The sequence below is a fragment of the Acomys minous genome (genome assembly GCF_964271855.1).
Source record: "Acomys minous genome assembly, chromosome: 13".
Lineage (NCBI taxonomy): Eukaryota > Metazoa > Chordata > Mammalia > Rodentia > Muridae > Acomys > Acomys minous.
In genome coordinates this window covers 107509371-107529926 of record NC_140495.1, presented here as the reverse complement: position 1 = coordinate 107529926, position 20556 = coordinate 107509371, and the positions used below count along the sequence as shown (strand labels likewise).

At 47.5% G+C, this 20556-nt stretch overlaps 1 protein-coding gene across 1 annotated transcript in view; it reads left to right on the top strand.

Annotated features, from left to right (window-relative positions):
- Positions 1–20556, top strand: part of TBC1D22B (TBC1 domain family member 22B) — a 60631-nt gene that overhangs the window by 1281 nt on the left and 38794 nt on the right. Inside the window, exon 2 of the mRNA XM_084754154.1 lies at positions 15453–15509. Within this exon, the coding sequence (XP_084610280.1) occupies positions 15453–15509 (57 nt within the window). The remainder of the gene's footprint in view (positions 1–15452; positions 15510–20556) is intronic.

The following is a 20556-nucleotide window of genomic DNA, read 5'->3' as shown; positions in this document are numbered from 1 at the left end:
TCCCTCTCTCGCTTTCCCTCTTTCTCCATCTCTTCTTCTCAAGGCAGACATCGTACCACTGAGCTACAGCCCCCACCCCACCCCCTTCTCCAAGCAAAAGAGATATGAGAGGCAATATTGGCTGTGTAACTTACCTAAGGTGCTATTAGAGAAAACCAGATTTTGTGTGTGTGTGTGTTTTCTTGAGACAGGGTTTCTCTGTGTAGCCCTTGCTGTCCTGGAACTCACCCTTGTAAACCAGGCTGTCCTGGCACTCGAGACCCGCCGGCCTCTGAGGAGCCAGATTTCAGTGACACGTATTAGTATAATCCCGGGGAGGAAGGTAGCTTTGGATTAATGCTGTGGGGTTATGGTGTTCACACATTGTACAGTGACACTCTGTGTTTTTAGATAAGCTTCATTTCCTGCCGCCGATTTCGCTTCCTTCCTGCTTGAGTGAGCTCTCCAGCTGTGTGGACTGCTCTTCTCTGGGAGTGTGCTGTGGAGGGATTGTTACTATTTGATATCCTAAGATAATAATCAGTGGGAAAATGGCCACACCAGGAAGCAGTGGCAAGGGCAGTGGGAGGCGGGTGGTCTCTGTGACTTTAGACTGCCAGATCTGGTGAGTTCAGAGTCTGTGGTTACTTCTACTGGACTATAGGAAGTCAACGTCTTAAAAATACTACTTTTACAGCCGGGAGGCAGAGACAGGTGGATCGCTGTGACTTCAAGGCCGGCCTGGTCTACAAGGCGAGTCCAGGACAGGCAAGGCTAACACAGAGAGACCCTGTCTTGAGAAAAACAAACCAAATCAAAAAACAATAAAGCCCAAAACTTCTTTTAATAATTATTTTTATCTATTATTGTGTGTGTAGGTGTGTACATGCCACAGAGCTCATGTAGAGGTCAGGGGACAATTCGTGGGAGTCAGTTCCCTGCTTCCACCTTGTGGGTCTCAGGACTCGAACTCAGGTCGTCAGGTTTGGTAGCAAACACCTTTAACCTGCTAAGCTAGATGGCAAGAGTCTTAAGTTTCTTCACATCTCTGGCATTCTTTTCCATTTTGGAACATAGAGCGGGGCAGGCAAGGGCTCTGGCGTCCAGATGGTGGTGATGATGATGATGATGATGGTGATGATTGTTACTCAGGGTCTCTTACTTGGATGATGGACAGTATATCTAGCCTTCAGTTTCCTAATCTATGAAACGGAGAGTAAGACACTTCCCTCAGGGTTACAGTGAAGGCTGAATGAAGTGCCCATTTGTAAAGAACCCAGCACAGCGTTTATTTAGTGCACTGTACTTGTTCCCATAAACAGTCGCTATTAATTGCGTTGTTGTTGCTGTTAGAGCAAGCAAACATTTAACAGGATGCGTCTCAGTTCCCCAGGACCAGTTGTTTGTCTTGTTTATTACTGGGGCATGAAAATGTTGCCATGATGCATAAACCGTGGTCCGTACTCTGCCCTGTGAGGGAAGTACTGTCCCCTGTGTTCGCTTGGCAGAGAGCCCCAGGCTCAGGGCTGTGGGGGAAAGCTGGGGTGCTTTTAATTCCAGAACAGAACTTTTACATCTGAGCTCCTTGTGCCTGGAGAAGAGACATCTACTCCTGAGCCAGGAGCTGAGTGAGCCTGTGCTGGGTCCTCAGAGGCTGGGAGGAAACTGCTTTGCTCTGCTCTGCAGTTGAAAAGGTGGGAAGAGTCCAGGCAGTGGCTGGTAACTTTCAGTTTCTTTGATCATGATGGAGTGACTTTAGTGACAAGTAGAAATTTTGTTAAGAGTAGCCCAAGTTAAAAACCAAACAAACAGCTGGGTAGTGGCGGTGTATGCCTGCAATCCCAGCACCCAGGAGGCAGAGGCAGGCAGATCTCTGTGAGTTCGAGGCCAGCCTGGTCTACAAAGTGAGTCCAGGACAGTCAAGGCTACACAGAGAAACACAATCTCTCAAAAAACCAAAACCCAAAACCAACCAAACAAATAAACAAAGGGGGCTGGAGAGATGGCTCAGCAGTTAAGAGCACTGGCTGCTCTTCTAGAGGACCTGAGTTCAATTCCTAGCAACCACATGGTGGCTCACGACTATCTATCATGAGATCTGATGCCCTCTTCTGGCCTGCACTCATATACATAAAAATACATACATACATACATACTTATTAAAAACCCCAAAACCCAAAGCATTCTTTAAATTTTGTTTGTTTTGAGACAAAGTCTCACTATGTAGCCTTGGCTATCTAGGAATTCACTATGTAGACCAGGGCTGGCCTTGAACTTACAGAGATCTGCCTACACCTGCCTCCCTAGGCCTGCCTCTTTAAATATTTTTTAAAAATTGCTTTGTTGTGTGTAAGTTTTAGCTATGCATGGAAATCTTTGCATCTGTGTCTAGTGCCCACTGAAGCCAGAAGAGGCCATCAGATCCTCTGGGACTGGAGTTACTGACCTTATGGCCATGTGGTGGGGAATAGAACCCAGGTCATCTACAAGAGCAGCCAGTAATCTTAATTGCTGGGCCATTTCTCTAGCCTTTTTCTTTCTTTTCTTTTCTTTATTTTTTTTTAATGTTATTGAGATATAAAATTCACTCTTTAATTAATTAATGAAATTATTAGTTTATTTAATGCTTTTTTTTGAGACAAGGTTTCTCTGTGTAGCCTTGGCTGTCCTGGAGCTAGCTCTGTAGACCAGGCTGTCTTTGAATTCACAGAGATCCGCCAGCCCCTGCCTCCTGAGGGCTGGGATTACAGCTGTGCACCACCAGGCCCAGCTTATCTTTATTTTAAGTGTTCAGTGTTCTGCCTGCATGTGTGCCTGCGCAGCACCACACGCACGCCTGGTTTGCTGGTAGAAGTCATAACAGCGATTTGGATTCCCCAGGAGCTGGAATTGTGAATGGCTGTGAGCTGCCATGTGGGTTCTGGGAACCACACTCGGGTGCTCTTAACTGGAGACATCATTCCAGCCCCAAATCAACTTATTTATTTTTCCCTTATTCACTCGTAAATGCATGCTCCAGTAGTGTGCAGTGGGTCCACCCTGAAGGTAGATGCTTTTGACTATCTACCACCACTGATTTCAGACCGCTTAAAGGGATTGGCTTTTATTTTATATGTTTGTATGAAAGTGGATCCTGTGTTTGCAGAAGTCAGAAGAGGGCAGCAGACCCCTCAGAACTGACGTTGCGGGTGACTGAGAGCTGCTGAGACCTGACCTGGGTCCCCTGCAGGAGCAGCCAGTGCTCTTAACCACTGAGCCTCCTCTCCAGCCCCTGACCTCAAGACACTTCTGAAAAAATATTTATCTTCAGACAGTGTTTTATTATGTAGCTGTGCTTGGCCTAGAACTCACTGTGTAGTCCAGGGTGGCCTTAAGTTTACTGAGATACAAAAATCTTAGCACTTGGGAGGCAGAGGCAGATAGATCCCTGTGAGTTTGAGGATAGCCAGGGTTACCCAGAAAAACCCTGTATCAAAACAAAACAAAGCAAAACAAAACAAAACAAGCCATAGCCACATGCCTCTGCCAGGGCTGGAGAGGTGGCTCAGAGGTTAAGAGCACTGTCTGTTCTTCCAAAAGTCCTTAGTTCAATTCCCAGCACCCATATGGTGGTTCACAACCATCCATAATGAGATCTGGTGCCCTCTTCTGGCATGCTGGGCACACATGCAGGCAGAGCACTGTATACATAATAATAAATAATCTTTAAAAAAAAAAAAAGAAAGAAAGAAAAACCATAGGCCTCTGCCCCTGACCTTTGGTGTTAAAGGCCTGTGCCACCACGCCCAGTTTAGGTCATTGTTTGATGTGCAGGCGGATAAGCAGAATGCTTATCTTACAGAATGCAGGCTGTGACCCGACTGACCCCAGTTCTGGCACTTTCTAGCTAGGGGACCTGTCTCAAAAAACAAAACAAAAAACTAAAAAGAGGGCTGGGATATATAGCTCAGTGGTAGAACACTTGTCTGAGACCTTGAGGTCAAGGGCCATTCCAGCAGACCCGAGAAAGTGGCTGTAAGCTATTTACACTCCCCGCTGCTTTTACCCACTTAAGGTTAGGAAGGTGACCAGATACTGGGACAGAATACTTTCCTCACATGTATCAAACATTACCAAACCTTGCAGCACCTCCCCTAAGTTCTGCGAGTGTAGGTGCAAGAGGCCAGTCAGGTGGCCACTGTCTTCACAGTGAGCAAGGTGGTGACAGCTGTGCCAGGGCAGGGAGTAGGAAAGAACAGTTGAATTTGGATCCTCAAGACTTTGCAGGTCATTGAAGGCATAGAATAGAAAGAGGGAGGAGGGGTCACCCCCAAGTGCTGAACTTCAGAGAAGGAGTCAGGTGGAGAGGTTAGAGGGCAAAGGTGCTGCTGTCAAGCCTGAAGACCTGAGTTCGGGCCCCAGGTCCTACATGGTAGAAGGATAGAACTGACTCCCCAAATTGTCCTCTGGCCTCTATGTATGTTATATGCACACACACTCAGAGTAATTAAAAAATAAGCCAAGTTATACAACAAAATCCTGAGCTCCGCCATACATGATTTCCTTCTCTATGGGATGAAAGGCTTAGATTGAGTGAGCCTTGAGGGCTGGACCAGTCCTGAAGCTGAGCATTGCATGCACACGTCAGCTCCCACTCACCAGGCACGACTGGTGTGGATCGGAGCAGACCTGAGGGCTGGTGCAGAAGATGGGCCCTTCCGTGTTGTCCTTTTGAAAGTAGCAAATTGCTGGCCCGGGTGAGCAGCTGACAGCGGCAGAATTTGCTGAGTGCTAGCACTCGAGGCTGAGACTCCCTTTAGTTAGGAAAAGTGAGGCCAGATGGGGAGGTGACTTTCCCGAGGCCACAGAGCAGACTTCAGGGTTCCTTGCCCCAGTGCTCTCCTGCCCCTCTCTCCCCAGTGCTTCTTGTTCCCCTCAGCCCTGGTTGTCAAGGCAACTCTGCTGACCGAGGAGTGTGGTCACTAGTCATGATGGGATGGGAGAGACAAGTGTGAGCTGCTGGCTCCCCGCATTCTAACCCCCAGGCCTACTGCAAGGCTTGTCCTAAGCAGAAAGCTCTTCTGAGGTTTTATTTTTGTTTCTGTGTATGCCTGCATGTGTACCTTGGAGGCCAGAAGAGGGCGCTGGATCCTCTGGAACTGGAGTTACAGACAGTTGTGAGCTGCCACATGGGTGCTGGGCTTTGAGTCTGGGTCCTTGGGAAGAGCAGCTAGTGCTCTTATGAGCCGATCCATCCCCCCAGCCCCCAAATGCTTGTTATTAAAGTCGAGGGCTGGGGTATAGCTGGGTTGGTAGAGTGCTTGGCTAGGATGCATGAAGAAGGCCTGGGTTCAGTTCCCAGCACCTTAGAAAACCATGTGTGGTGGTGCTGCTGTGTGCTTGTAGTCACAGCACCGGGGAGGGGAGGCGGGTGGACTACACGTGGAATTGGAGATAACCCCGTGCTACCCGAGTCTCAAAAAAAAAAAAAAAAAGAGTCATTATTAGAATTAAAGTTGAGGCTATTAGTATTAAAAGAAGTTGAGGTGCTGGCCCCTACTCTGGAATCTTAAAATTTGTACAGTGGAGACAGGAGGACCAGGAGTTCAAGGACAGTCTAGACTATTTGAGATAAGAAAAAAAAAGGCGTTGTTGAGAAGCTTGGGGTGGAGTAGTCTGGCCAACACTCGGTTCTGTCCCCTACACTGAAGAAAAGAAAAGGAAAATTTGAGAAAAGTGGCCAGTCTTTTTGTTTGTTTGTTTTTTGAGACAGAGTTTCTCTGTGTATCCTTGGCTGTCCTTGACTCACTCTGTAGACCAGGCTGGCCTGGAACTCACAGGCATCTGCCTGCCTCTGCCTCCCGCATACTGAGATTAAAGGCGTGTGCCACCACACCTAGCTTGGCCAGTCTTGAAGTCCCCAGTCACTCACGCATTTTAACTGAAGTCTTTCCCTGTCATTTGAGGAAAGCCCAGTGTAATGGTTGGAGTTTGCCAGGGCAGGTCTATGACATCCCATTTTCGGCTTAGAAATGTCTTTGCTGATAGAGTGAGTGACTAGAAGGTTCTGAGTTATTGCTGAAGCCGTGAGCCGTGGGCTCTGGAAGTCTTCCACAGAGCCCTGGTGTGAACGGAGTTTTGTTGCCAGAGTTCTTGGCATTTAAAACGGACAGCTCTATTCCGGTGTTTGCTCAGCTTCCGGGTTGGTATAAGCCACCTGCTGGCCTTCCCACCAAGGCTTTCCCACTGTGGCCACTGGGTAAGACGCCTCTGGCAACACTTTCTGTGGGTTTGTCTTCTCCAGCGTGGCATGGCTCCTTGGCTGCGTGCTGTCTGTTCAGGGCATGCGTGGTGCCCTCTGGGCCACAGCACCTCAGTCTGTGGCTTTCAGGTCTACCAGCAAAGAGTCAGCTGAAGTAGAGCCCAGGCCTCTGCAGTTCTCACCGACCACAGCATAGGAAGTGCCTGCTGCTGTTCTGCATTCTCACCTGTCCTGAGGGAGCCACAGACAGGCCACAGGTCTCTAGAAGTTGGAAATCTGCTCTGCACTGCTTTCCCTGCTGAAGACAGCAGACGACCAGCTTTCCGGTTTTCCCACTAAGCATGTCAGGCTTGTTATCAGATAAAGTAGGCGTGGAGCTGGGTGGCAAGAGCCAGGTGTGGAGGGATCCTGCTGGGCTGGGCCTGGAGCTCAGGGTCAGGGTGCTCACCTCTGGGAGGTGAAGCCCTTGTTCTCCCCAGCATCACAAGAAGAGGAGGAGGAGGAGCCACAACAGCAGTGACACTGATACATAGACATTAATTAGGGCTAGTGAGCATGCTCAGTGGGTAAGAGACTTGCTCCCAGAGACCTGACCTCCTGGGTTTGATCCCTAGAGCTCACCATGGAAGGAGTGACTCCTAAAAGTTGTCCTCTGATCTCCAGCCATGAGCCATGGCATCTGCGCTTACAGGCACACATCATACACCAAAACAACAGAGAAAAGAAATTAGTGAGGAGTGGAAGCAGACAGAGAGGTCCCTGTGCCTTAGGCAGAGCTGGCCTGTAGGGGGGAGATGTAGGAAAATCCAGTCTCCCTAACGGTTTATCTTCCCTGGGGGCTGGACACGGGCCAAGTGTTACCGTGAGACTAGACCCGGTCATTTTTTTTTCTTTGCACTTTCCTTTTTGCCTGAAAATGGTGATGAAATGCTTTTATACATTTTGTAAGGTAGAATCTCATGCTGTAGTCTACCCTCCCTGTAGCCAAGGCTACCCTCAGCTTCCCAAGTTCCAGAACTACCGATGTGTGCTGCCACCCCACCCTGACCCCTGATGAGGTGGCGTGGTGACAGCTTGTTCTAGCATTGAGTGTATATGGAGCTGTGGAGGGGCCTGGTTGACGCAGACGTGTAGGTGAATTATATATTTTTTAAAATATTGAATTATTTTGTGTTTATGTCTGGGACAGAAAAGGGTGTCAGGTCTTCCGGAAATGGAGTTTGAGCTACTATGTGGGTGCTGGGAATTGAACCCATGGCCTCTGGAAGAGCTTCCAGCACTCTTAACCACTGAGCCATCTCTCCACGCCCCATAGGTGAGTGATAAAGTCAGTAGGTGGGCACCTGCGCTCCGGCTCTTGCAGTCTGTCTTTGTCCAGCCCCTGTGATAGCCTTGGCTTCTCCTTTTATAACTTCCCACCTGTCTGTATTGAGGCTCAGCAAACCGATTTATTATACACGGTGTCCTTGGCTCACATACATCATGGTCTAGTTGAAGAGCAGGCTAAGAATTCAGGTTGCGATCCGATGCCTCTGCTGCTGGGGTCCGCTGTCCGTCTCAGCCCTCCTGCCTGCGCTGCCACTTCAGCCAGTGTCTTTGAAAAGCAGTCTCCTGCGACCTGAGGAACCTCTTCCTCCATAGGTGGTGGCCTCTGGCCTGTAGGTCCATATGATGAGAAAATTTGAAGATCTTACTTTTTTATCCACTCAACTAACCCAACTGGCCTGGTGGGATCCGCCTGCCTTGTAGCATTTAATGGTTGACTACAGAGAGAGCTTTGGACTTGAGACTTCAAGTGCCCGAATCTGAGAGGATCTGAAAAATGTTAAAATGCAAACCTGTGACCCTCTGGATCTCTGTGGTTGTGTTTTAATTTATATTTTTGTGTAAGCCTCCTTGTCCCTCGTTATGGGAGCCAGACTCTCCCTGTACTCTCTGGTACCTCCCGGCTTTTTCCTTTCCTTTCCCTCTGTCTACGAAACACTAGGAACACAGCGGCATAGCCTGAGTGAATAGTTGAATAGGGGAATGAATCACTTAGTAATCTCCCAGAGAGGCTTAGGGAGTTGACATCCTTACAGCCGAAAAGGTCCAGAATGTGCAGAAGTCAGACTCGCACGTGAGAAGATTCCCTCCGAACTCCAGACAGGCACAATGTGGACACTTTGTTGGAGAATGTCATAGTGATACCTCAGATCTGATATGCTACTCTAAAAATTAAAAATGACATGACGAGGAAGTGATTGACTGGACTACATTCTTATTTGAAAGCATCTTACGGATTTCCTGTCATAAGAAACAAAAATGCTGGGCGAACGCGGGAGCTGGAGAGCTGGCTTAGTGATGAAGAGTGCTCACTGCCCTTAGGAGCATCTGGGCTCAGTTCCCAGCACCCACACCAACTCCAGATCCAGAGGGTCTTATGCCGTCTTCTGGCTTCTGAGGGTACCGCATGTACGTGGTGCATGTGTGCGGTGCATGTATGCTCACACAGGCACGCATGCAGACACATGAATAAAGGAATAAGTCTGAAAATAAAGCTTGCTAAACCCATTCTGTTTTCTAAACATTGGGTGAAGATTAAACTATAAACATGGGAGGGAGGAAGCAAGCCAAGGTCTCTTGGCAGCGGGTGCTGGGTTGAATTCTTGTGTGTGTGGTCCCACCTCACAGCCTGCTCACCACCCACCGGGAGCTGTGCTGAGCCTCCCAGCCCTCTCAAGGGTGGAAAGGAACACCCTTTGCAGGGAGAGCAAGCGTGCTGCCTCCCCGCGGCCTGCCGTGCTCTGTAGCCTTCCACCAAAGCTCTGCACCTGCTGTCCCCCAGTTGTAAGATACATTTCATTTTAATACTTTTGCAGGATATGTGGAGTCATTATGCACGCAGGCCTGCGTTGTATGCTATTCTTGGTTGTCAACTTGACTATGTCAGCAATCAACTAAAACCCGAGTGGGTGGGTGGGTACACCTGTGAGGATGTCTTTCCTTTCCTTTCCTTTTTCCAGACAGAGTTTCTCTGCAGCCCTGGCTGTCCTGGAACTCACTCTGTAGATCAGGCTAACCTTGAACTCACAGAGATCTACTTGCCCCTGCCCTGGCATATGCCACCACTGCCACTGGGCTGATGTTTTTCTTAATTAAATCATTTGAAGTGGCAAGAGCCATTTCTTTTTTTCTTTTTTCACTTGTTCTTCTCTCATACAATACACCCCCTCTGTTCCCTCCCCTCTCTCCTCTCTGCCCAGCCTCCAGCCCCGACCCTCCCCGCCCAGATCCACTGCTCCTCCGTCTCCCTTCAGAGAAGAGCAGACCTCTCAGTGATAGCATCTGAACATGGTATAACAAGATGCAACAAAACTAGGCACGCCTTTAATCCCAGCATTTGGGAGGCAGCAGCAGGTAGACCTCTATGAGTTCAAGGCCAGCCTGGTCTACAGAGTGAGTTCCAGGATAGCCAGGGCTGCAGAGAAACCCTGTCTTAAAAACAAAACAAACAAACAAACAACAACAGAAAATAACCTGAAAAAACAAAAAACAAAACAAAACTAGGCACAAACCCTCATATTAAGGCTGAATGAGGTAACCCAGTAGGAGAAAAAGGGTCCTAGGAGCAGGCAAAAGAGTCAGAGACACCCCCTGTCCCACTGTTAGGAATCCCACAAACACCCCAAACTAAACACCGTCAGTGTGAATGCAGAAGACCCAGCAAAGACCCATGCCAGCTCTGTGATGGCCGCTTCCGTCTCTGAGCCCCAGGAGCCCTGCTTGGTTGGTTCTGTGGGCCCTGTTCTGGGGTCCTTGACCCCTCTGACTCCTACAATCTGTCTTCCCCTTCTGTAGGGTTCCCTGAGCTCCAACTAATGTTTGGCTGTGGGTCTCAGCACCTGCTGCTCCCCATCAGCTTCCAGAGGGAAGCCTCTCTGATGACAGTTGGGCTAGGCACCAGTCTATGAGTATGGCAGAATACGTTAGGAATTGTTTAATTGACTTTTTTTTTTTTAACCAGCAATATTTGTTCTGTCCCAGGTCCGTGATGCACACAGTGTCCCGTTCCTGGCCACGCAGGCAGTGTCAGGCATGGGCTCCCTCTCGAGGCTTGGCTCTCATGCTAGACCAGTGATTGTTTGGACATTCTCACAAGCTCTGAGCCACCATGGCCTCAGCACACGAGGCAGGACAGGTGTGAGTGGAAGGTTTTGTGCCTGGCTTGGTGTCCCGGTCCCACCACTGGGAGCCTTGCCAGGCAATTGAAGATGGCCAGTTCAGGCTCCATACCCTCCGTTACTAGGAATCCTCGTTAGGGTCACCCTCACAGGTTCCAGGAAGTTTCCACTACACTGTTTCCACATCTCCCCTAAGTCCCCCCCCCCCCCCCGTTCCAGTTGTCTCTCCCTGTACTCTCCCCCTCCATCTCTCTTCCCCCACCTGGCGCCTCCTATTCTCATCCCCACCCAACCCTAGAATCTATTCTGTTTCCCCTTGAAGGCCTCCTTGTTGCTCCGCCTCTCTGAGTCTGTGGGTGGTAGCGTGATTATCTTCAACAGCTAATCTCCATGTGCATAGCATGTGTGTCTTTCTGGGTCTGGCTTGCCTTGCTCAGGATGATCTTTTCTGTTTTCATCCATTTACCTGCAAATTTCCTGAGTAATTTTTTTCTAACATCTATGTAAAACTCCGTTGTATAAATATACCACATTTCTTTATCCATTGATTGGTTGAGGGACATCTGGGTTGTCTTGAGTTTGAATCAAGCCACTATGAACATAGTTGAACAAACATCCTTGTGGTAGGATGGAGCATCTTTCGTGTATACGCCCAAGAGTGGTATAGCTGGGTCTTGAGGTAGATCCATTCCCAGCTTTCTGAGGAAGCGCCATATTGCTTTCCACTGTGGCTGTACAAGGTCTCATTTCCACTAGTGATGCAGGAGTGCTCCCCTTGCTCCCTGCCCTCGCCAGCATGAGCTGTCCCTTGTGCTACTGACCTTAGTCATTCTGACAGGTGTGAGATGGAACCTCAAGGTAGTTCTGATGTGCTTTTCCCTGGTGGCTACGGATGTTGGACATTTCTTTAAGTGTTTCCCAGCCATTTGTGATTCCTCTGTTGTGAAGTGGGACAGACCCACTCTCTAATTTGGATCTTTGAGGCAGGAAGATCCACCTCCTCTGGGGCACACCTCTGGCAGCCTGTGTAAAGGACACGGGAGCTTGTGCTCTTTGCCTGTTGCTTTTGCTGTCACTGGCAGGTCCTTTCCTTCGCTGGCATAGAGCCGACTTCTTCGGGATTCTGAGGTACACTGAAGACCAGCTGAGACATCCAGGCTCGTGGCTGAACACTGCTGGATTGTTGACCTCCCTTTGGTAGACAGCCATGGTTGGACTAGCTGGACCACAGCCTGTGAGACGTTCTAATAAATCCCCTTTCTTTATATGAAGATTCATTCTCTAAGTGCTGTTCCTCCAGGAACACTGACCAATACAGCAACATATGCAGTTAAGTTGGCATTTATTTCATGTCAGTGGGGACAGAATATTCTATTTACTTAAGATGCATGTAATTTATTTAACTAGCTCCTTTTCTGATAGAGATCTGTTGTTGCTGTTTGGTTGGTTTTTTGAGCCCTGGACTCACTTTGTAGACCAGGCTGGCCTTGAACTCACAGAGATCCTCTTGCCTCTGCCTCATGAGTGCTGAGATTAAAGGCGTGCGCCACCATGCCTGGCTATCTTTTAATTTTTTTAATTATTATTATTATTATTATTATTATTATTATTACTATTTTTTTTGGTTTTTGGTTTTTTGAGACAGGGTTTCTCTGTGTATCCTTGGCTGTCCTGGACTCACTTTGTAGACCTGGCTGGCCTCGAACTCACAGCGATCCGCCTGCCTCTGCCTCCCGAGTGCTGGGATTAAAGGCGTGCACCACCACGCCCAGCCTATCTTTTTATTTTTTAAAGTCAGTTCAGGTCACTTTTATTTATTGGAGTAATTAATAATTGGTCTTTGTTTTCTTTTCTTTCCTTATTATAATTTATTAATATTACATCCTGATTGTTACCCCCTCACTTGTGTCTTCCCATTCCCACCCTCCCTCCTCTTCTGCCCTAGACCTCTGGGGTTGTTGCTCCTCCCCCACTGTCTGACCACAGCCTATCAGGTCTCATCTGGATAGCCTGCATCCCCTTCCTCCCCACTGAGGGTTGGTCTTTGTTTTTCTTTTCAGTTTTTTTAAAAATAATTTTTCCCTAGGTTGAGGTAGTGCATACCTTTAATCCCAGCTCTCTGGGAGGCAGAGGCAGGTGGATCTCTGTGAGTTCGAGGCAAGCCTCCTCTACAGAGTAAGTTCCAGAACAGCCAGGGCTACACAAAGAAACCCTGTCTTGAAAAACAAAAATAAGTAAATAAATAAAATAAAAATTAAAAATTCACATTATGGACTAGATTGTGCCTACATGTATGTAATCTGCAAATTTGGACGTTTTATGTATTCTAGCCATCATGCTTGTAACTTTTTATTACAGTTATTTATTTATTGTGTATATGTATATGTGTGGGTGTGTGCATTTGTGATGCACGTGTGGAGGTCAGAGGACAACTTACAGGCGCTGGTTATCTCCTTTCAACCTGTGGGCCCTAGGACCGAACTCAGGTCCTCAGGCTTGGCAGCAAGTGCCTTTCCCCTCACAGCCATCTTGACAACCCCAGGTCAATTTTATTGTGTCATATTACCCCACAGAAAACGGTACGAACCACAAATGTGTGGTGTAATGGCTTGATGGGTAATCAAACTGAACATATGTGCTTATTCCCCAGAAGCCTCTGGGTGTCTTGCTTCTTCCCTTCCACAGAGAGCCTGTCCTTGTCTGTTGGCCATTCCTTTTTGTTTTGAGACACGGTCTCTCTATGTGGCTCTGACTAGCCTGGAATTCACTATATAGACCAGGCTGGCCTCAAGTTCATAGAGATCCACCTGTTTCTGCCCCCACTTCCCAAGTGTGGGGATTAAAGTCGTATATCACACCCAACAGAAAGATAGTGTTCACTCTAGACTTAGCTTTTGCTAGGACCAGTAGAGATAGATTCACAATGTTATTTACAGGCTCATTTCCTAGTGTCACTGGTCTGTAATGTCCTGGTAACATGTTACCGTTTATTTTACTGGGTTGTAGAGGGACATTTGTGGTGTTTCTCCTTTGAGTTTCAGAGAACCATAGTGATTTGAGTACTTTTAGGAACAACTCCAGATACACATGGCTTTGTATTTTCCTTAAGGCAGGTGCTTGCAGGGGAGGGTCTGGAGAGGTAGTTTAGCAGTTCCCAGCACCTATATGGCAGCTCACAGCCCTCTGTAAATGCAGTTACAGAGGACCCAGTGCTCACTTCTGTCTGCCCGGGGCACCAGGCACACAACACATAGACATAGATGTAGGCAAAACACCCATTCACACAAAAATAAACTTTTTTTTTTTTTTTTGAGGCAGAGTCTCTCTACGTAGCTCTGACTGTCCTGGATCTCACTATGTAGACCAGGCTGACCTGGAACTCTTAGAGATCCATCCACCTCTGCCTCCTGAGATTAAAGGCGTGAGCCACCACACATGGCCTGTGGTTTTCTTTTTAAAGATAGGCATTTGGAAATGAGAATATACGGGTCTTACGTTATATGTGCCTCATTCCTCTTGGAGAGGGCCACATTAATTAATTTAATTAATTGATTGATTGATTGATTTTAGCAGAACTAGAGTTCATGAAAAGGAAGTGTTTAACATATGTTTAAGCAGATCTTATTAGAACCTGCTATGTACATTTCCTCCAGATGGAAACATTAGCTCTTGGAGCCAGGAAGATCTGAAAACTCTGGGAGATAGGCAATTTACTAATTCTCAAAAGAGCTGGGTGTGGTGGCACACACCTTTAATCCCAGCACTCAGGAGGCAGAGGCAGGTGGATCGCTGTGAGTTCGAGTCCAGCCTGGTCTGCAAAGTTAGTCCAGGACAGCCAAGGCTACACAGAGAGACCCTGTCTTGAAAAACCAAAAACCAAACCAAAACAAAAACCAAACTCTCAAAAGGCAAGAAAGTTGCAGGAGTCACAAATCTTTCCCATTCTTATAAAACCAGTAAGCTGGGGTTGGAGAGATAGCTCAGAGGTTAAGAGCACTGGCTGCTCTTCCAAAGGTCCTGAGTTCAATTCCCAGCAACCACATGATGGCTCACAACCATCTGTAATGACATCTGGTGCCCTCTTCTGGTGTGCAAGTGTTACATGCAGTCAGAACACTGTATAATTAATAAATAAATAAGTAAATAAATAAATAAATCTTAAGGAAAAAACAAAAACAGTAGGCTGTTGCCAGAACAGTGCAGCTGCCTGCCAGTTGTGCAGAGAGCTCCAGGGTGCTGCTTTCACAAGTGGTCCATGTTAGCGTGGCTTTAAGTGATGCAGTGGCCTTTGAGTGGCCATGCTAACTTGCTGGTTTTCCAAGCTGGACTTGCGTGGGATGGTTTCCCTGGTTCATTGTTGGTGTCCTGTCTTTGGAGAAGGGACATTCATTCACATCTTCCCAGGAAAAGTCATACAGCAGAAATGCTTAGCGAAGTCTAATCCACACTTCCCTTCATGTTGCCATGCTGTCTTCAGTGGCCTCATCTTACAGTGAAGGTAGTGTCAAAGGAATCCAGTAACTGCTGGATGCTCAGGTTGGCATTGGTTGATAGCGATGGCACTAGAACTCTGCTCTCACAGGCTCTGTCGCCTGTGGTCCCTCATGCTGCCTAGTTTGTTATTATCACAGTGTGTTGGAATAGGTGCTATGGAGCATGTTTGGTCAAAGGAACTTTCAGGGGGTGCTTTTCCCTTCTGGCTTCTTGAGGCAGGGTCTCTTGTCCTGCCAAACTGCGTATCCTTGGCTAGCTGGCCTGCGACCTTCCACAGTCAACAAGCTGGAATGGTTTTTGGATATGGATAGAAAACACTTTACCAGTGGCGGCATCTCGCTGGCCCCACCCTGCTAGTCTGTAAAGACAGGACTGACTGCCGGTCAGGAGTGCTAGGGCACTGGGACTTCCCCAGGGAAAACGAGCCCTGTCTAGGGCTGCCTTGAAGCGCAGGCTACTGTCTTCTGGAACGATTGGGTGTCATTCCTGGAAGCAGGCTGCTCCTTCAAGTCACGTCAGATTCCCAGCGGGCACATTTCGCTTCCTCACTGAACTTATGTCTCCCCTGCTTCTAGCATTCAGCCCGTGTATGGAGCCCAGCATCCTCCTCTGGACCCTCGGCTCACCAAAAAGTAAGTCCCTCTACTCAGCTTTGGCCGTGGCCCACCTGTCCCCTCTATTTTGCTGAATGACTGTGGACCAGTAGCAATCTTCTCACTAGGAAGATTCTCACAGAGATCTACCTCCCTCTGCTTCCCGAGTGCTGGGATTTTAAAGCATGCATCAGTTTGCCTGGCAAAAGGGACAGGTTTTTAAAATTAATTTTGTATGTGTGTGTGTGTGTGTTTGCCTGAGCACATGTGTGTGTACTGTGTGCACCGTGTGGGTACAAGAGAGAGTTGGATCCCTGGAACTGGAGTTGCAGGCAGTTGTGAGCAGCCATGTGAGTGCTGGGAACTACATCCAGGTCTGTAGCCATATTTTTTTGGCTGCTTTATTGGGTTCCTATATTTACCTCCCTTCTCTATCCCAGTCCCTTCCAACCCCCCAACATTACGTAGGTGAGAAAAAAGGTTAAAGGGGAAAGAAAGGGCATAGACCTCTTCAGACTGCATCCTGCTGATTAGGAGCGTCAGGTTCCTAGGGGCAAGTTCAATCTTCCTTGTCAGAATACCCAGCAACCCAGCCATAGCAAGTGTAACAGCAGGAACCAGCAGCAGCAGGGGAGCAGCAGCTGCCACAGGCCCTCTCAGGGCTCTCCCATTCATACCCTGTCCAGAGTCCCCAGAATTAAACTATCTGTAGCTACCAAAAATCATGCCCCTCCTAGAGCATGAGCCAATCAGAGTTAACAGCTGTGGACAATCTGAAGCACACCTGGGATTACAACAAAAACATATTCACATAATATAACTTGTGTGTTGTTTTGTTTTGTTTTAAGACAAGGTTTCTCTGTGCAGCCCTGGCTGTCCTGGACTCACTTTGTAGACCAGGCTGTCCTTGAACTCACATATATCCTCCTGCCTCTGCCTCCTAGGTGCTGAGATTAAAGGCATGTGCCACCATGCCCGGTTTAACTTTTTGTTGTTGTTGTTGTTGTTTTCCGAGACAGAGTTTCTCTGTGGAGCCTTGGCTATCCTGGACTCACTTTGTCTTAAAACTTTGTAGACCAGGCTGGCCTCGAACTCACAGTGATCCACCTGCCTCAGCCTCCCGAGTGCTGGGATTGAAGGCGTGCGCCACTATGCCTGGCTAACTGTTTTTTTTTTTTAAACTGGGTTTTTAAAGAAACTAAAATTCTTACTACATTTTCCCCTTTCAGTCCAAGTAAGATTATATTTTATTTATTTATTATTATTTAAGAGTTATATTTATAATATCCAGTCTATATGTATTTGGCAACCTTGGAGAAAGTACTCTACTATCTGTCCTTTCCAGATGAGTCTGAAGTTTTGTACCTATATCATTTTCTTATCACTTGCATTACAACTTTTATTTTATTGGTTTTTCCAGACAGGGTTCCTCTTTGTAACCATCCTGGCTGTCCTGGATTCACTTTGTAGACCAAGGTGGCTTCAAACTCAAAAAAAGTCCACCTGCCTCTGCCTCCTAAGTGCTGGGATTAAAGGCGTGCACCATCACTACCTGGCTACATTTACCACCTTTAAAATATCTTCTTAGACCCTAAAACATTTTTATTAGATCTTAAACAACTTATTAAACTGTTACGTCTTTAATCTTTAAGAAGGAAAACTAAGGCTATAACTATTTAGTCTTCAACCCCATCAGAGACCTGAGAAGTACAAATATTACCTGAGAAAACAGAAAGTACAGAGCAAGCAGCTTCTAAAACTATAGAAATGACAGAGACTGCAGCTGCCTGGACAGTCACCCACGGTTCCTCTGTGTGGTTGGGGCATCTATCTTCGGCCTACAGGCTCAGAGTATCTGACTTTTCTGTGAAGCAGGAATTTTGAAGGACTGGCCTACCTTATCTTTGTAAAGTTGGTCAGTTGACTTGCCAGCGTTCTGCTTGTCCAGTTTGGGCAGCATGCCTGCTGTCAGTAGTTGAGGTAAGAGCAGTTGTTTTGCCTAGTGGCCAGCTTTGCCATATTTGAAGCAAACTCCATATGGAAGTTCTTCACTGCCCATCATCTTCTTTGAAATAGATTGGGAGCGCTGCTAAGGGCAGATGTGTCTCTTTGTCAGTAAAGCCTTTTATTATTAAAACATCTTAAATGCCCTATTCTGCAGTTTTCGAAAGTGTTTGAGGACCATCTGTCCATCTGTAGTGTATTTGAATAGACAAATGTTGCTTGTTTCTGTCTGTTTACTATCTGCCTAACTTTGAAACCATATACAGGAGGCTATTTATTTAACTAACCAGACTGGTACCTAACAAGACTACAAGTAAGACAGGTCCTCTACAAAAGCAAGTGGGGTTTTTTTGTTTGTTTGTTTTTGAGACATGGTTTCTCTGTGTAGCCTTGGCTGTCCTGGACTCACTTTGTAGACCACGCTGGCCTCGAATTCACAGTGATCCGCATGCCTCTGCCTCCCGAGTGCTGGAATTAAAGGCGTGTGCCACCACGCCTGGCAAGCATTTTGTTTTGTCTTTTCAAGACAAAGTTTCTTGTGTAGTCCTGGAATTCACTTTGTAGGTCAGGCTGGCCTTGAACTCACGGAGATCCACCTGCTTCTGCCTCTAGAGTGCTGGCATTAAAAGCGTGTGCCACCACCACCTGGCCTAGCATGTTCCAGGTCCAGGAAGGAGCAATTCTTTTTTTTTTTTTTTTTTTAAGATTTGTTTACTATATATACAGTATCCTGCTTGCATGTGCCCGCCACAAGAGGGCAGCAGATCTGACTACAGATCATCCCAAACCTCAGTGTTGTGTCCGAAAATTGAACTCAGGACCTTTTGAAGAGCAGACTTCACCTCTGAGCCAGCTCTTTAGTGCTGAAGGAGCAGTTCTTGAGTCAGAGAACTGCTATGTAACCCAAGCTGGTTTTGCAGTCTGGCCCTTCCTGCTTCTGCCCTCCCAGGGCCAGGTTATGGGCATGCACCACCACTGCCCAGCTTCATGGAAACTTTTAAAAAGATTTTTAATTTTTAATTTTTGGTTTTTCAAAACAGGGTTTCTTCTCTGTGTATCCTTGGCTGTCGTGACTCACTTTGTAGACCAGGCTGGCCTGGGACTCAGAGCGATCCGCCTGCTTCTGCCTCCCTGACTGCTGGGATTACAGGCATATGCTACCACACCTAGCGTTTTTTTAAATCTTATTTTTAATTGTGCGTGTGTTTATGTGTGTGTATGAGTGCCCACATAGGCTAGAAGAGGGTGTTGGATCCCCAGGACCTTTGAAGTTATAGGCATAGGTGAGCTGCCAGACATGGGTGAACTCAGGTCGTCTGCAAGAGCAGTAATCGCTGTTAGCCAAGCAATCTCTCCAGCTCCTTTGAAGTTCTTTTTAATGAGGCAGACAGACAGACAGATGGACAGACGGACAGTATGAATGAAGTGAGTGAACTGTGACCTGCGTCCTGCTTCCTTTTGAAGTTGGTGTTCAGGTAAGATACCCTGGGCTGTGGCCAGTGACTGCAGCCCCAGGAAAGGCCAGGGACTAGAGGTGTCCACCCAGGGGCTGACAGCGTGTCCTCTGCAGTTGAGTATTACTGTAGAGAAGCTCCCCATCGCCCAGAGCCAGCTGCTGGGAGATGCCGCCCAGCAGTCTTACAGTTGCCCAAGAGCCACGTAGCTCGCGTGTAAACCCACTGTCCACACATCCCACGGGCAGTGGGGACACTTCTATGTTCAGGTGCTGCCCCTCCACCTCACTGTGCCCATCATCAACTGAGTCCCCTCGTTCTGGCTCGAGGGTGGATCTTCAGCAATCAGGAATATGGCCGTGTCCCAGACTGTGCAGCACACTTTAACAGCTTTGTTTTCTCACTTGTTAATGGCGTAAAACCGAGGACACTTTCCCTGGTCACTCCACAGAGTCACACTGTAGTTGGCTTCACTTGGCTTCACAAATCAGAGTGAATTCCCTCTGATTAGCGGCTTTCCCATGTGTATATATACGCTGGCTCGGTGTTAACATCTGAGCTCGGGCACCATGAGTGCAGCTGCAGGCTGTTTACAGCCTCAGATTGTTGCTGTAAAACATTTATCGCCCTTGGGTTGGTACCTTTGGACGTTCTGACTGCTTTCTCTGCTCAGCTCCAGACCATCATCAATTACCCTGAAGTTAATCTCCATCCTAATAGAAGCTTCCACATCCGGTCTTTAATGATCTAAGCTGCATGAACACACTAAGTCATCTCCTGTCCATGGGTAGTGACTCCAATTTGTTAAATCATTGCTATTAGTGGCAGTATCACCTGCAATAATTTTTATAGCTTAAATAAAACCCGTGTTATTGCTGAGCAGCCCCGTCAGCCACTTGCTGGCACGACAGGCTTCTAAGTGGGTTGTTTCCTAAATGTGGGGCCAGACGGGGCTCCAGGGGACTGCGTTTGTGTGAGTGTCTTTGAATTCCCTACTTGTTTTATGTCAGTCACCCAATCCCAGACATTTTTCGAATATAAGTCTCCACGCCCTCCTGAATATGTACAGCCCTCACGTCAACCCCAGCAGTTCTGTAAGTAGGGCAGTAGTTGGGGTGAAGCAGGGCAGTGTTGTCAAGTTATAAGATGACGGCGCTCTTGTGTTCCGAACAGTATAACCCATGGCCACGCCTTTTAAAAATGTCCTTCACCAAGTTCACTCACAGGTATCATTTGTTGTGCGTTTGAGAATTTGTAGTGCCACTTAGACTTTTTCTTTTTTGATTCCTTTTCTAAAGATTTCTTTTTCTGTGTGTGAGTATTTGCTCCATGAGTGTAAGTGTGCTGTATTTTTTTGTGCCTGGTGGCTCAGGAGGCCAGAAGAGGGCAGTAGAGCCCCTGGAACTGGAGTTATGGGAGCCAGCATGTGGGTGCTGGGGACTGAACTTGGGTCCTTTGCAAGAGCAGCAAATGCTCTTAACCACAGAGCCATCTATCCAGCCCCAAAGATTTATTATTTAGTAAAAAAAGGTGTGTGTGTGTGTGTGTGTGTGTGTGTGTGTGTGTGTGTGTTTCTGTCTCTGGTGGTATGTGCTCATGAGTGCAGGTGCCAGAGGAGGTCAGGGGGG